The sequence below is a fragment of the Alosa pseudoharengus genome, unplaced genomic scaffold, assembly GCF_046254945.1.
Source record: "Alosa pseudoharengus isolate Yale_2024_CS ecotype anadromous, Long Island Sound unplaced genomic scaffold, YU_APseudo_1.1 YU_APseudo_1.1_scf_21, whole genome shotgun sequence".
Taxonomy (NCBI): domain Eukaryota; kingdom Metazoa; phylum Chordata; class Actinopteri; order Clupeiformes; family Clupeidae; genus Alosa; species Alosa pseudoharengus.
The window spans coordinates 24,292,961-24,308,727 of NW_027468674.1; the positions used below are offsets into that span (position 1 = coordinate 24,292,961).

General features: G+C 41.7%; 1 protein-coding gene across 1 annotated transcript; it reads left to right on the forward strand.

The window, feature by feature from the left end:
* Positions 1–1,427: 1,427 nt before the first annotated feature.
* Positions 1,428–12,631, forward strand: LOC143138282 (factor VII-activating protease-like). Its single transcript, XM_076298778.1, has 10 exons — positions 1,428–1,506; positions 5,053–5,136; positions 6,023–6,139; positions 7,365–7,521; positions 7,739–7,839; positions 8,241–8,454; positions 8,880–9,022; positions 9,639–9,777; positions 10,054–10,186; positions 12,470–12,631. Exons 1-10 carry the CDS (start codon positions 1,428–1,430, stop codon positions 12,629–12,631), a joined length of 1,329 nt encoding a protein of 442 aa, XP_076154893.1.
* Positions 12,632–15,767: the final 3,136 nt, after the last annotated feature.

Below are 15,767 nucleotides of genomic sequence, written 5' to 3' on the forward strand. Positions count from 1 at the left end.
GTATGGGAACATATTGTTATTATCATTATTACATACACAAGTACTTATTACATATAAGTCATTTTGGCAGGACTCTAAAAGTCAAAAGGGGAAGCAACAGCAAGCCTTTGGGCTGCTGACACTGGATGGGCAATATTGCCAGCCAGGGTTCCAAGGTTCATAAAGGGGTGTGGGGGGGTGGGATTGTTTTGTAGGGCTTTTGATGGTGGTTATCACACTCTTGTTAAGTACCTATCACAAAAAAAACTGGGTAACAATATGAATTATAATCATTTTCTGAGGGTTTATTTAGCTGGGGTCAAATTGACCCCAAGGATAAAGAGTGTCGGTAAGATTTGAGGATAACACAAGGGCTAGAGAGCTGACTGCTCCAAGTGTGTGTGTGTGTGTGTGTGAATGTGTGTGTGTGTATGTGTCTAACTGTGTGTGTATGTATGTATGTATGTATTAGTATACTAACCCCTGGATTGGAAAATGTTCATACAAATTTCCTGCAGGACAAATAAAGTATAACTTAACCTTACTGATTTGCCAGACACTTACTATAAAGGCCCTTTCAAACTGTCCTTCTTAGAGTGTTTCCGGTTGATATGTTCAAAACCAACGCAGATACTTTGAAATTAAAATGAATCAGGCTTCAGTGTAATGTTCTACAAAATGTAGATTTTAAAACTTTTTTTTTAATGTTTGTTTATCCCAGTTACCATCAGCTCAATGTTTTCTGTGCCACTGGGGATTCCTTAGGAACACACATGTTGAAAGAGTCTCTATCCAAAGTGACCAAAATTGGAAATCAAGCCAATTACACAATGAGGCCTGCAGAGATTAAACCCAGTCAACCAATACTAATAAATGTGACACTGAGCCAGAGTGGAAAGAGAAGAGAGTGGAATTTGAGTGTTGGTTTGTTTTTGAAGTACATAAATAATGCTGTTTAGACCAGGTATTGTTGACGAGGCCTCAGCAAAAAAAATATTATTGAAGGAAAGAAACAAGCCACATTGAACATCTCAAAAACAATAATTAACAAAAGGATTCATATATTTGATACAGAGTGCCTTGACAATTACAGTTAACTGCATTGCGATAACTGTCCTACAATGATGATTGGGACACTCCTCATATACAAGTAAATGTGTGGCAGCGTCAAGTCATTTCCATGAGCAAAAGTAATCCTGTATTTGAAATATCTTCTCTGGCACACACAAGAAAATGCTGAGCCTGATCAGGTATCAGCTTCATTTACTTTTCTAAAGTCCATTGACCCTTCCGGGCCCAGCTGTAGGTTGGGATGGGATTTGGAGGCAGTGGTTTGCGGGTTGAGGGTCAGAGTGTTATCGGGAACAAGGGGACATCTGGCCAGCAGTCGGTCTGTGGGGTCGATCTGGTGAGAAGCTACGGTCTATCTCTCTATCTCGGCAGAAGCCATGGGTCCTGCGCTGCTGCTGCTGCTGCTTGGACTGGCCCTGGCCAGTCTGTCTCCGTCGGCAACTGGGGTGAGTTGTGGTGCCGATGCAAATGATTCAAAGAAACTTCCCAAGATTATTTTATCATGGCAATTAATCAGCTGCAGGGTTTTCTCTATCTCTTTCTCTCACTCTCTCTCTCTCACACACACACACACACACACATTTTAGTTTTACATATTCAGTACATTCATGTATGATGTTGAGCTGATCAAGCAGATCAACAGCTTGGTCACCATCAGGAGCTTAACAAGAGAGTATATATATATATCAAAACTTCCTGTTTTTCTTCTTGAACAGAGTATCCAAGGATCACCTGACCACCATGCCTCCATAGATGAAGGTATGACTTTTTGACCATCAAATATTGCATTTGCACAGTAGACTCTGGAAAACAACTGTTCAATTGCTCATTAAAGGAGAAATCTGGTGAGTTTTCACATACTGTAGATCTTGTTTCTTCACCGAGTACTGTCGGTACGAAAAAAACAAAAACAATCGATTTTACCTACAGTAGCTTGTGTTGTTACAGTCAGTAGCTAATGCATCCAGGCAGCTACAGTACTACACTCTGGGGCATGTATATGGGACCTCACAGACATGCCCCCAGAGTGTAGCTCTGATATCATTCATTTATTTATCATTGCATAATATTATTATATCATCCTGTCATTTTGTTAATTGTATACTTAAAGGAACACGCCACCCAAAATCAGTAGTAATATATGTTCTTACCTTAACTTTCACGAGTTGAGTCGTACCTCTCCCGCGTTGGTATGTGCACTCAAACGCTCTGCCGCGTGGCGCGAATGTGTTAGCATGTTGCTATGCTAGCGGGCTCTGCCGTGGCCGTAGAGAGAGTAAGATGGCATTAATCAAACACATCCACATTTTCGCTACTTAAATACAGTTGCACAAGTAGTTGATTAAAAATGTTAGGGCACACAACATGAAACGTGACGATTTTCCAAGCGAATAAACAGGAGAACTACAATGTCTGGCGCAATAGCACTTGGGAGTACTTCGACCTAGGTAGTAATATTAATTAACACCTAATTGTAGATCCTATCCACCACAGAGTTTAGAATCCATGCTTGATCGACCCCTCAGCCTCCCACTCCCCTCTGAGCGAGAGAGAGGCACACACACTAGAGATGCGCTGATGGGCTATATTATAACATTGCTGTGTTTTTAATGTATATGGGATGTTTTTAATGTAGCCTATATGGGATGCGGCGCTGCTGACGTGAGGCTAGAAAGCACATTGGCTATGTTGTAGCCTATATCCCCAGAATATCAGCAGCAAACTCAGTCTCCGTCTTGCAAAACAGCCTCCAAATAAAACGCACATCGGCCTGTTGCCTAGCCTATTCTGTGTGCCAATATAGCCTATCGTCCAAATGCTTGATTGCATTGCATTCTCCACATTTTTAGCTAAATTCTCATGTACCATATCAGCGTTTTTGTTCAGTGAATCTTTTGTAAATTGCTTTACAATAGCGTCGGGCCCTTGTCAGCAGCCTTCGGCTTGACTCTTGCCACTATTCACTCCTTCGTCTTCAACATTCCCTGTAGAATTCTCAATATTTTTGGCCTCAATGTGTCCAGTTACATAGTCTGTCTGTTCTTAGTCTTGGATTTTGTGAAATAAATGTCTAAATATCACCTGTTTGCTGCAGCTTCGGTCTGCACGTCCTTTTAAAACAGCATCTTTTTCTCTCTCGAGCATTTAATCTGCTGCCGGCTTGTCTCTCCACGTTGTCCAAAATGCTTGATTGCATTGCATTCTCCAAATTTTTAGCTACATTTTCATGTACCCCAATCGTTTTTGTTCAGTGAGTCTTTTGTAAATTGCTTTACAATTACCGTCGGGCCTAGGCCTATTGCCAGGCTTGCCTAAGCTTCGGGCGACCTTTTACAATTTTGTCATTGTAATACAAAACGCAATTTGGTACATACTTTCAACATGCTGCTGGCCTACTAATTAATGCCTATTGTACTTTATTTTTTGCAAAAAGAAAGAAATCCTTGATAAAATAAGTCATTCACATTACTTTACACACTGGCATGTCAGGGTGACACTATGACAAGCCTGTTCTGAAGACTCCCATTTATTTTGACTGCATGGGAAGAAAGCGCGTCTTTTTCAGACAGACAGCGCAATAGCTTGTAGAAGTCATACAAGTCATATCACTCTCTGTCTCTCTTTTAAATGCCTATTCCCTGAAGGCTACAATTACTATGTGTTTGATATCGAAACAAAATAACCCAGGCAGTCTCATCTAGGATATAGCACAGGTTGAAGTCAACGTCAAGTTGGTTCTATTTACTGAGGTGAGTGTGTGTGTAAACATCTTGTAGATGACTCAGAAATTACATCGGAAGAAGAAGGAGTGAATAGTGGCAAGAGGCAAGCCGAAGGCTGCTGACAAGTTGTGGTACATGAAAATTTGGTACATGAAAATGTAGCTAAAAATTGGGGAATGCAATGCAATCAAGCATTTTGGACGACGTGGAGAGACAAGCCGGCAGCAGATTAAAAAGAGAGAAAAAGATGCTGTTTTAAAAGGACGTGCAGACCGAAGCTGCAGCAAACAGGTGATATTTAGACATTTATTTCACAAAATCCAAGACTAAGAACAGACAGACTATGTAACTGGACACATTGAGGCCAAAAATATTGAGAATTCTACAGGGAATGTTGAAGACGAAGGAGTGAATAGTGGCAAGAGTCAAGCCGAAGGCTGCTGACAAGGGCCCGACGCTATTGTAAAGCAATTTACATAAGATTCACTGAACAAAAATGCTGATATGGTACATGAGAATTTAGCTAAAAATGTGGAGAATGCAATGCAATCAAGCATTTGGACGATAGGCTATATTGGCACACAGAATAGGCTAGGCAACAGGCCGATGTGCGTTTTATTTGGAGGCTGTTTTGCAAGACGGAGACTGAGTTTGCTGCTGATATTCTGGGGATATAGGCTACAACATAGCCAATGTGCTGTCTAGCCTCACGTCAGCAGCGCCGCATCCCATATAGGCTACATTAAAAACATCCCATATACATTATAAACACAGCAATGTTATAATATAGCCCATCAGCGCATCTCTAGTGTGTGTGCCTCTCTCTCGCTCAGAGGGGAGTGGGAGGCTGAGGGGTCGATCAAGCATGGATTCTAAACTCTGTGGTGGATAGGATCTACAATTAGGTGTTAATTAATATTACTACCTAGGTCGAAGTACTCCCAAGTGCTATTGCGCCAGACATTGTAGTTCTCCTGTTTATTCGCTTGGAAAATCGTCACATTTCATGTTGTGTGCCCTAACATTTTTAATCAACTACTTGTGCAACTGTATTTAAGTAGCGAAAATGTGGATGTGTTTGATTAATGCCATCTTACTCTCTCTACGGCCACCGCTAGCATAGCAACATGCTAACACATTCGCGCTGCGCGCCAGAGCGTTTGAGTGCACATACCGACGCGGGAGAGGTACAACTCAACTCGTGAAAGTTAAGGTAAGAACATATATTACTACTGATTTTGGGTGGCGTGTTCCTTTAATGCTGTATTTTCCCCTACAGATTATGCCTATTATGACTACACTGAAGACCCCTCGACGGGTGATTATGACCTGAGTTGGCTTACTGAACTGTTTGATGTGCTTGGTAAGCCTACTCATCTGCAGACCACTGATGTGGTGTTTAAAACCTGGGTTAGTGGTTTGCGTATGGTGTGTAGAATATAAGTTATCAAGGTCCACTAATTAATTGCCACCCATATGCTATGGCTCAATTCAATGCAGAACAAATTAGCACTTATACCAGAGACCAATTCCATTTCATATTGTTTTTTCTTACTTAGATGAGTGTGACCCGAATCCATGTCTCAACAATGGGGTATGTGAGAATTTGGTGGATGGTGGATACAAGTGCTCCTGCCCAAGACCTTATAAAGGCAAACAGTGCCAAGCAAGTAAGATTTTTCATTAATTACGTTTCTGACACTAACAATGCTCTAACTGAACGATATGGGATTTTCAATGATATTTTGCTTTTATGTTTTGGGTGTTGTTTTTTCACCATTCCGATATTTACAGATCATAAGGACCGCAGTACTATCTATTTTAATAACACGTTTACCATGTTATATCAGCTGAGGATCCCTGTAAGAAAGCCAAATGTGGCCGTGGAGAGTGCGTCCTCACACAAACAGCTCCCTTCTATGAGTGCAAATGCGATCCTCCCTTTCAGGGACCAGACTGCAGGAAAGGTAGGCATCCTACAAGCAGTGATTTCAGTACAGATCCAACTATGTCCTCTAAATGTCCTGTAATGTCCAGTAAATCTGCTCCTGTAATGTCCAGTAAATCTTTGCACCGCTGAGTTTAGATGATTGTGCTGTTACCACTAAGATAATGGAAGATTAAAGTCTAGACCAACATAATGAAATCTATGCACAATGTCAATGATGAATGCAATGAATCAGGGGTAGGAGTAGGAGGTTCTTACAGTGTTGTTGAAGTGCCGTCTCAGGGGAGTGTTGGTCTTCTAGCGTCCAGGTGCAAACCAAATCCCTGCATGAATGGTGGTACCTGCAAGAAAGGACGAACCCGAACCAAGTTTGAGTGTGTCTGCCCGGCTGGCTACAGTGGAAAGTTCTGCCAAGTTGGTAATGCCTTAACCTGTTCTACACCAGCATTACATTAATACACAGGATTAGATGTTAAAATCCCTTGTGCCAAAATCCAAGGTAAAAACACATTCAGAAGCCCCTGCTCAAGTTTAACTTTAAAAAGCACACTACCCACAAATCCGCCAACAAATGGTCACAAGCACAATACAAATGGCCCATCCAACAGCAGTATATAGTATGCGGCATGTCATTGGGGTTATCAAGTGGGCACCCTCATTCACCGATGTTTCGTTAAGTTAGGCCCACGACACCTCATGAAGGCTTAACAGTGAAACCAGCGTCCTGGAGGCACTCCCCTCCATGCTGCCACCATATTACCACATTGAAATATCCAGTACCCAAAATACTCTTAACCAGCCCAGGCATGGTCAAGGTTGGCTAGGTTGGTCCATCCCGTTGATGTGGACTGAACCATCGCCATAAAAACCCTGGCCAACCAACCATCAACCTAGGCACAGCCCATCACAAACACAAAACAAATTAGCCAGTTAGCTTAGCCAGTTAGCTTAGGCCCCATCACAAACACAAAACAAATTAGCCAGTTAGCTTACGCCCCATGCTGCCACCATATTACCACAACAAACATCCAAATACCCTTAACCAACCTAGGCATGGTCTAAGTTGGCTAGGTTGGTCCGTCCCATTGATGCGGACTGAACCATAAACCATAAAAAACCTTAGCCAAGTACCATCAACCTAGGCACAGTCCATCACAAACACAAAACAAATGAGCCAGTTAGCTTACCCTAGCTTGCGCCCCAGGAAGGGTAATTTCTCCTTACCCACAACCATTCGCTTGCCCGTTCTGCTGCTAAAGACATGTTACTAACCACCTGCCTTAGACTTCGACCACAAATGCCCAATTTAGACAGCAAGCCAATAGCATATCTGGCCACAAACCCACGTGCACCGATTTCAATAGGCCTTAATCGTGCACTCCAACCTCGCTTAGCTGCCTCCTCTGCTATTTCAGTGTATTTAGCACCAGACTCCTATTAGATCTACTGTATACGCAACTTGTACTTGTCTATTTCAAAATCTAATCATAAGACAAAAATATCAATGCTTTTGCACACACTTACAGTAAATACTACCTGCACTGCAAGTACAAAAACAAATCAATAAACAGTTGCATAAGAAAAAATGATGCAGGCTATAGTATCAGGCTAAAACACTGACACTATCTTGGAAATGCATCCAGGGCCTAACGACTGCGTTGAGGGGGACGGCGAGTCATACCGGGGCTTTGTGAGCGTGACTGAGGATGGAGTCGACTGTCTGCCATGGAACTCTCACCTCATCCCTGGTGGAGTTCTTGATGATAGTATCGACGGACTGGGACCCCACAGCTATTGCAGGTCTGCTGTAAGATTGTGTGTGTGTGTGTGTGTGTCAGAATTGTGCACAATTCGAATTGCAATTCTGCTTCCTGTTTGCTACCTCAATTGTAATGCAAGTGAAATTCAAGAATTGAATTGGAATTTAAGAGCCAGTTTCAATTCAATTCTGGAATTTTGCACAAGCCTGGTGTGTGTGTGTGTATGTTAACATGTGCCTCTTCTTCTGTCCTGACAGAAATCCTGATGGTGAGAGCGCCCCTTGGTGCTTCATCAGAAAGAAGAAGAAGCTGGACTGGGACTTCTGCAATATCAAGAAATGCTCAGGATCAGACATTGGTACATTGGCACACACACTAACACACACACAGCTGACTGAATGATTGGAAGATTGTTGATTGACAGAAGTATCTTCTACACAGAAATCAATGAGCCGTGCAAACAGCAAAGTTCAAACCTTCATCGCAGCTTTGTTTATAGTCCTTATACACTGAGAAAGTGCGTCATCATGAGAAGATATGATTACTTTTTTTCAGTGTGTGTATTGTTGCAACTCTTTTAGTCTTTTAGCTGTATTTCCAAAACATTTAAACACTTCATAAGCTCAGATTTACTGTACATCTCACTGTGTAACATTATTTGACTCTCTCTCTCTCTCCCACCATCCTACTATCCTCTTTCATTCTTTCACACAGTACCCACAGTCCCTCCCGCCATCCCTGTCATCAATGAGGCCACAGACCCTCCCTCCAGTGGTCAGTTTGCCCAGTGTGGGAAGCCCGAGCCTGGCCGCGCCACTGCCCGTATCTTTGGGGGGAGGAAGGCCCTGCCTGCGGCCCACCCCTGGCAGGCCTCTCTGCAGATCAAACCCAGGGGCTCCTTCTCGCCCTTCCGTCACTCATGCGGAGGCATCCTGGTGGGATCCTGCTGGGTCCTCACTGCTGCACACTGCATGTGCGTATGTGTGGCCTCCCATCAGCACCGCTCTTACCTGGCCATGCTTTTGTTTGAAATTGCATGTGTGTGTGTGTGTGTGTGTGTGTGTACTCTCTCTCTCTCTCTCTCTCTCTCTGTGTCTCAATTCAATTCATTTCAAAGGTGCAAAAAAGGGCATTTGTATTGCCAAAGCAGTCATACATAACAGTGTATAGACATTTATAAGTAACATACATAAATTAATATAAAAATGGAACAAAGCTCTTGCAAGTTGTTGCAATGAATTCTGCATAACTATTGGTACAGATTTTGTGCACAAAATTTGAGAGAAAAATAAGGTCATGAGTATGTAGAAATGACTGGACCATTTATTTTTCAGACTGTATCACCATTAGTATTTTTTTGGCATATGCTTCACTCACTTCTACTCATTTGTGCTGTAGTAATCCCATGAACGAGATGCAGGTGGAGTTGGGTGGCATCAACCTGGACAAGACAGAGGAGTTTGAGCAGATCATTCCTGTTGAGAAGGCCATCATTCACGAGGACTACAGGGAGGCCCCTGACGCGCTCCATAACGATGTGGGTGAGTCATACTATGAGCAGACTGAGCAATACAGACACAACACAACAGACACGTGTGTATAGATCTACTCAGCGGTGCACAAGCCTTAACCCAGCACTGCCATGCTTCTTTCAAAGAAATGGAAGTGCCAGCGTACAGTAGTTCTGCCAGGAAGACTCAATGCTACATCACTCATTCATTCATTTCTCTTGACCAATCACCAGTCTACATCGGTCTTAATAATGACTCAACTCATGCACCTGCCCTGCTAGGTCTTTCTGGTTGAACTAACATAATGCCTTAGAATGAATGAATGAATGAATGAATGGATGAATGAATGAATTAATAAATATCTGGTTGCATGAATATGTGGATGTATTTACAACACACCACATGATTGGCACAATGTATTCACAAGTCAACTTTTTTTGCTGTGGAAGGGGCGGGATATGTGTAGACAACTGGCATATTGGCGTTACAAACTAACCCCATGCATTTCTATGGAGGATTCTTTAAGTGCTGTGTCTCCTCATTAGAAAGTCTCTGGTTGAACTCACAGAATGCCTTAGAATGAATGAATGAATGAATGAATGAACGAATGAATATCTGGTTACATGAATATGTGATTGAATTGCAGCTATGCTGAGACTGAAGGGTCCGAAGGGCCAGTGTACCAAAGAGACCAGGTTTGTGAAGACGGCCTGCCTGCCTAGCGGACCGCTACCGGACTCCACTGAGTGCTCCATATCGGGATGGGGGGCCACAGAGCAAGGCAAGTCAATCCTCCCCTCCTTACCCATTTACCACAAACATGAATGCAGACAGATCGGTGGTACAGTCACATAGCAAACCTTTCTTGGATAATTCAATATGATGCATAAGATTTTCGTTCATCAAATGTATTTCAGGAAGATATATAGCAATGCTTTAATTATATATAATTATATATAATTATATTAATAATAATATATAACATTATACATTATAATAAAATTATACAGTATGGCCTCTTTACTCTTTTATTCTCTTACTCTTTAAACAGATGTTTACAGCAACCAGCTGCTATCAGCCAAGGTGCGTCTGATTTCCAAGGAGCGCTGCACAGCTCCCACCGTCTATGGCAGCAGGTTGGATGAAAGCATGATCTGTGCTGGAAAGATGGAAGGAGGGGTGGACTCATGCCAGGTGTGTATGTGTGTGTGTGTGTGTGTGTGTGTGTGTGTGTGAGAGAGAGAGAGAGAGAGAGTATTTTTTATGTATGCATGCATGTTAACTTATTTGTCAAAAGCATGTTGATACCTTAGGGGAATGTACTACCAACTGCAATGATCTTTGATGATAATTGCTATTGTTTCTCAGTGTCAATTTAAAGGAATTATCCGGAGTAAAATGCACTTTAGATCGATTTACGGATGATTGGGGGTGCATACGTTGAGTTGACATCAAAATCATGTCATTCGGATGTGTTTTGAGAAAGTTCGATTGTACCGTTTTCTAGGGCTGTAACGATTTACGATTCGAAACCGAAATCGCGACATTCATATCCACGATACTGTGTCGCGGTGTGAAAAGGCAGAATCGCGACACACCCTTTCTAGTGTTTCACGCAGTGCATTGCAGCTTAGGCAGCTGCAAAAGCAACCCACAACTCCCGCTTTACTTGTCGGTAGCCTACGTTGTCCAAAAACAAACAAATAAATAAATAAATAATAATTTCATACCTCTCCTTGCTTTCATTGTAAACTATGTGTGCAACTTTACCAAACAGTATAGAAGCAAACCCCCTCTCCTTGCCCCGCTCTCTCTCGCGCTCCCTCCCTCTCACTCTCCCTCCCTCTCCTGCTCAATGAACACGCGCGACTTAAATAAAACATTCACAATCGTGAAAGCAAGGACGCATAGAAGACGACTAGCTAAATTACTATTAAATCCGCTTAGCATCATTAGCATGCTGCACATATTTGTTTAAAACTCTTGCATTGAAGTTGACTGATCGATCATCTCAATACCAACGTTTCCCAAAAGGGCCTGTCCCAAGGAGAACTAGTATTACCTTGAAACTTAAACACACATGGGGAAACTGGACAGTCCAATCAGTACACTATGATAGGCTAAGCTATATGCTACTTTGTTTACAATATTTCCAGGCTTCAACCAGACAGCTGAATTAAAGAGGTAGAGTTGTAATAAAAAATAGTAGGCCTAGGCTATAGGCTAATCTGCATAAAGTGTGCTGTCATAAATATCAGTCATTCAGAAAAATATTTTTATATCAGGATATAAAATACTAGATATATTATATTGTAATCCTCTGGTGTTCTAAGGGAGGCTATTAAAATGTTATTTAATAAAATGTCTAGGCCCCCCCCCCCCCCCCAAAAAAAAGGGGAAAAAAAAGAAAAATCGAGATTCGTATCGAACCGTGGGTCAAAAATCGTGATACAAACCGAATCGTGAGGTTGGTGTATCGTTACAGCCCTACCGTTTTCAGTCACAACTCGTAGCCTGGAAGTGAGCGGGGCATTTCAATTGCGCCGCTACAAAACGCTATTTTTATACCTCTTCTACAGTTCCAAACAACATAACACTTACGTGGTAGTGAGTAGAGGGTCCCTAAAGCCAAACCAAAGTATCCCTAGGTCTTTATGTGGTCGAATAGAGAGTCCAGAATGAATTTCATCAAGCCAGTACCTTTCCGGAAATGTTGCCATCTTTGCTGCCTCTTCAGGGGAAAGTCCGTAGGAGTCTTATTGCTGAGTGTGTTGTAACCGTGTTGTAACCGTCGTCGCCGTTTAAAAAAAAAAAAAAAACATAGTCCAGTCCATACAACTTCATTTCAATTTCGAAAGAAATACTGGACTATGTTTTTTTTTTTTTTTTTTAAATTGTGAATTTCCAGAGCGTGTTACAACACACTCAGCAATAAGACTCCTACGGACTTTCCCCTGAAGATGGCGGCAAAGATGGCAACATTTCCGGAAAGGTACTGGCTTGATGAAATTCATTCTGGACTCTCTATTCGACCACATAAAGACCTCGGGATACTTCGGTTTGGCTTAAGGGACCATCCACTCACTACCACGTAAGTGTTATGTTGTTTGGAACTGTAGAAGAGGTATAAAAATAGCGTTTTGTAGCGGCGCAATTGAAATGCCCCGCTCACTTCCAGGCTACGAGTTGTGACTGAAAACGGTACAATCGAACTTTCTCAAAACACATCCGAATGACATGATTTTGATGTCAACTCAACGTATGCACCCCAAATCATCCGTAAATCGATCTAAAGTGCATTTTACTCCGGATAATTCCTTTAAGATGACTGATAATCATTATGATACACATGATAAAATTGAATTGAAAATGTGTTTCCAGAATTTTTTCCCACTGTTTTCCCCACACACTTAATACAGATACTCTTATTTTGACTGAGACAGGGAATCTAAAACCGTCCCATATTTCTGTTGACAGGGTGATTCTGGTGGTCCTCTTGTGTGTCAGAAGGATGGGACCTACTATGTGTACGGTGTCGTGAGCTGGGGAGATAGCTGTGGGGTGAAGAACAAGCCGGGGATATACGCACGGGTCAACCACTTCATCGACTGGATTGCAGCTAAATTACTATCAGACTAGTGGCACAGATTAGTGTGTGTGTATGTGTGTGTGTGTGTGTGTGTGTGTGTGTGTGTGAGAACGTATTGCAGCAGGGTTACTGAAGCCATCAAGCAGTTGCTGTTGAAAAACATTTCTTTTTTTTAATTTTAAGTTTAATGAAGTTTGTCCTAAAGCTGAACTGGCAGCCAGACATCCTAGTAAAAGTCTGATAAAGTAAGTCTTCAAGCAAGGCCAATCATTTCAAAACATGCCACAAGGGGGCACAAGACACTTTGCCGGTGCTCTTTGGCCTATCATGCTCAAAGTTTATCTTTTGTGAAATGATACATTTATATTTTGTTCAGACTCTTTGACTTCAGACAAAGTGAACGGGATGCGTCTCCAGCACTGCAACGAACACAACTGTGTGTGGGAGCCGTTAAAGCATCTGGTATCATTCCAAATTATAATTTTAAAAAATGTAATTCGAGTCATTTGGGTCATTTGGTTTGTTAGTTTTCACAAAAAAGGGGTAGGCCTAAGCTTTTTTGTCATGAATATTGATTCTATCTTAAAGGTCCAGTATGTAGGAAATAATGGAAAATAAACTGTAGGCTAACCATTCCAAAAATGATCACCATATGTTGTCAGAGAGTAAGGAAACACGATGAATTGAAGAAATGGCTTATTTGACAACCCTTAAACCCCGTAAAACCCATGAAAAAAATGAGTTACGGGGCGGAATCTCTTGGAATTTTCTTTTATGTTTTGAACGATTAATTCTAGAATAGCGTATTAATAATGGGCTAGCGCGTCCTCCTATTTGGGTTGCCAAATTAGCAAAGGCCAACTGTCAACAGCTGTCAGTTGTAGTCATGAACGCCTACGAGAGGCAGGCAAATTTCCAAAATTAAAACAAGAAACAAATTAAGTGGACATCGGAGGAGCTTCCTGAGATGGTGACGTCTTCGTCAAACGAAGAATATCAAGTCTGACGCAGATCTGGCCTGGCCATATTTCTCCACAACAGGTAGGCCTAGCCTAGGCTAAACTTCATCTGCATCGCTAACTTCAGCTAAATATGTTACGTTGGTTAGAGAGGTATTTTTTGTTTTCACTGTTTCCGTAATGTGTAGCTAGGTCATGGTTGGAGAAAGGTTAAAGCAGCTGCAGGTCAACTAACGTTAGCTAAGTCTTCATTACATCTGGCAACCCAGAAGAGGCTCGCGTCTGGTAGTCTTCAGAACGTTCACCAGTGTTTTGATTTTGGCCTACAGAACGTTCGGTAACAGTCATACAAATCGCACCTTTTAAGCTTTTCTCTGATATAAATATCTAGTTCTCTCAAAATACTCAAAAGTAGCCTACCAGGTTAAGGACACCTGCTTACATAATCCAATCTCTCTTTCTCTGATGATTTACAGACATAACTGCATAATTATAATAGGCCATAGGTATTGTAATAGGATGTTTACATGAGTTAAATGTGTGGACTTACCTCACTGGCGAGGCCTATGGATGCCTTTGCTGACGGGAAAGTTATGTCGTGCATGGTCAGTTTATAGCCCTGAGCTCTCAGTGTATGCCACAACTCTTGCACTTAACTTTACACACACACAAACACACACAAAGAGAGAAAGACAGATAGAGAGAGAGAGAACATACATATTAATACAAACACATACCTACATGGAGGGAAACATTGTACACTTATATTGAAGAGAGGAAAACAAGCAAGGGTGCGGGTGAGATGCTGAGAGAATACTTTATGGATTTAATTCACATCTCTAGTCAACTACATCATCATCAAAATGAAGCTCATTACACTAGACCTCAACAGTTCTCATGGCCTTGTCCAGGGAAAGGCCCTGGTGGGTGAATCAGTAAGGGAAATGTCTTGTTGGTGTGATGGCTGAGGCACAACCTCATGCATCTCCACCTGATTTTGGCCCTACTGGAAAAACAACGGCTCCTCAGGGGTCTGTGGTTGATCGGTTTGATGTATTTACTGCACTCACTCACTTTCATTTATTCATAATAGCCCTACAATTAGAATAGATGACTAATAACAATAGTTAACAAACATATTTGGGATACTGCACTGTCACTGAATACAGAAAAAATGCATTTCCAAAATACAGTATATTTAGTATTAGTATGGTAATTAAAAATTAGGCTAAACTTTTCAAACCCAGTTAACCTGTTGATTTAGCAAAAAAAGAGCTCTTAAAGTCTTTCCATTAATTAACAGTAACATTAGCAGGTTTAGGTTATGTAAGACCAAGTTGGTGGACACATCTCTAGTCCAGTGTGTCTGGAGAGTCAAGTATACTATAGTCACATACATGCTACACAGCATGAAGCAGACAGACTTAGCTTCTGCCTTTTTTCCCCCTCACGGACTGAAGATCTGACAACCTTGGATAAGGTAGACATGGCAACTGGACACAGGGTCAGTCATTAACATATGGAAGACACGCTGACACACACTGACGTTTTAAACAAGTTTTGCTCTACACTATACTTGTCCATGGCGATAGCACAAAAAATCTATGGAAAACAGTGGAAAAATACAGGTGAGTACGACTTCCATCATTCCAGAACATAGCAGTCTACCTGCACTCTGTACAGGTGTTAGGATAGGTTAGGCACACAATAGGGAAATCACTGGTTTACAGGTGGGGCTTTAGTGATGTAGCTAATTGGGTTAAATGAACACCTGTCCACACTTCAGGGCTCACAAGTAGTTAGTAGTTAGTTTTAGGCCGCCGCCTTTGTGAAGATAGCGTCCTGAGTTTTACTTTCGAGGCAAACTTGAACTCACTCCTGCTGTTTTCATTTATTTGGACTATCATACCACCACAAAGAAAAAACTGAACTTAACAAACAACTGATGCCAATATGCATTGAGATTTTTGAGGCCCCAGTTGAACTGGAGCACATTGCATGGTTATAAAGATTTACTTCCTAACTTTAGCTCTTTTTTTATTGTATCAGAGATAATGTTTTTAACTTCATGAGGGAACAATCCCTTTCGGACAGAATCTGTGCTGGGAACATTATGTAAAGTAGGAGAGTAGGATACTTTCATTATGGTACTGTACGTTTCTTTCTTAGCCTACTGAATGTACATCTATTCTGAACAGCCTACTTTTTCAAGGACATTTTCATAGTA

Coding starts and splice junctions, on each gene's coding strand:
- LOC143138282 (XM_076298778.1), top strand. CDS start 1,428: ATGGGTCCTGCGCTGCTGCTGCTGCTGCTTGGACTGGCCCTGGCCAGT. Junction 1,507..5,052: donor GGCAACTGGGGTGAGTTGTG/GTGCCGATGCAA, acceptor TTTCCCCTACAG/ATTATGCCTATTATGACTAC. Junction 8,455..8,879: donor CTCACTGCTGCACACTGCAT/GTGCGTATGTGT, acceptor TTTGTGCTGTAG/TAATCCCATGAACGAGATGC.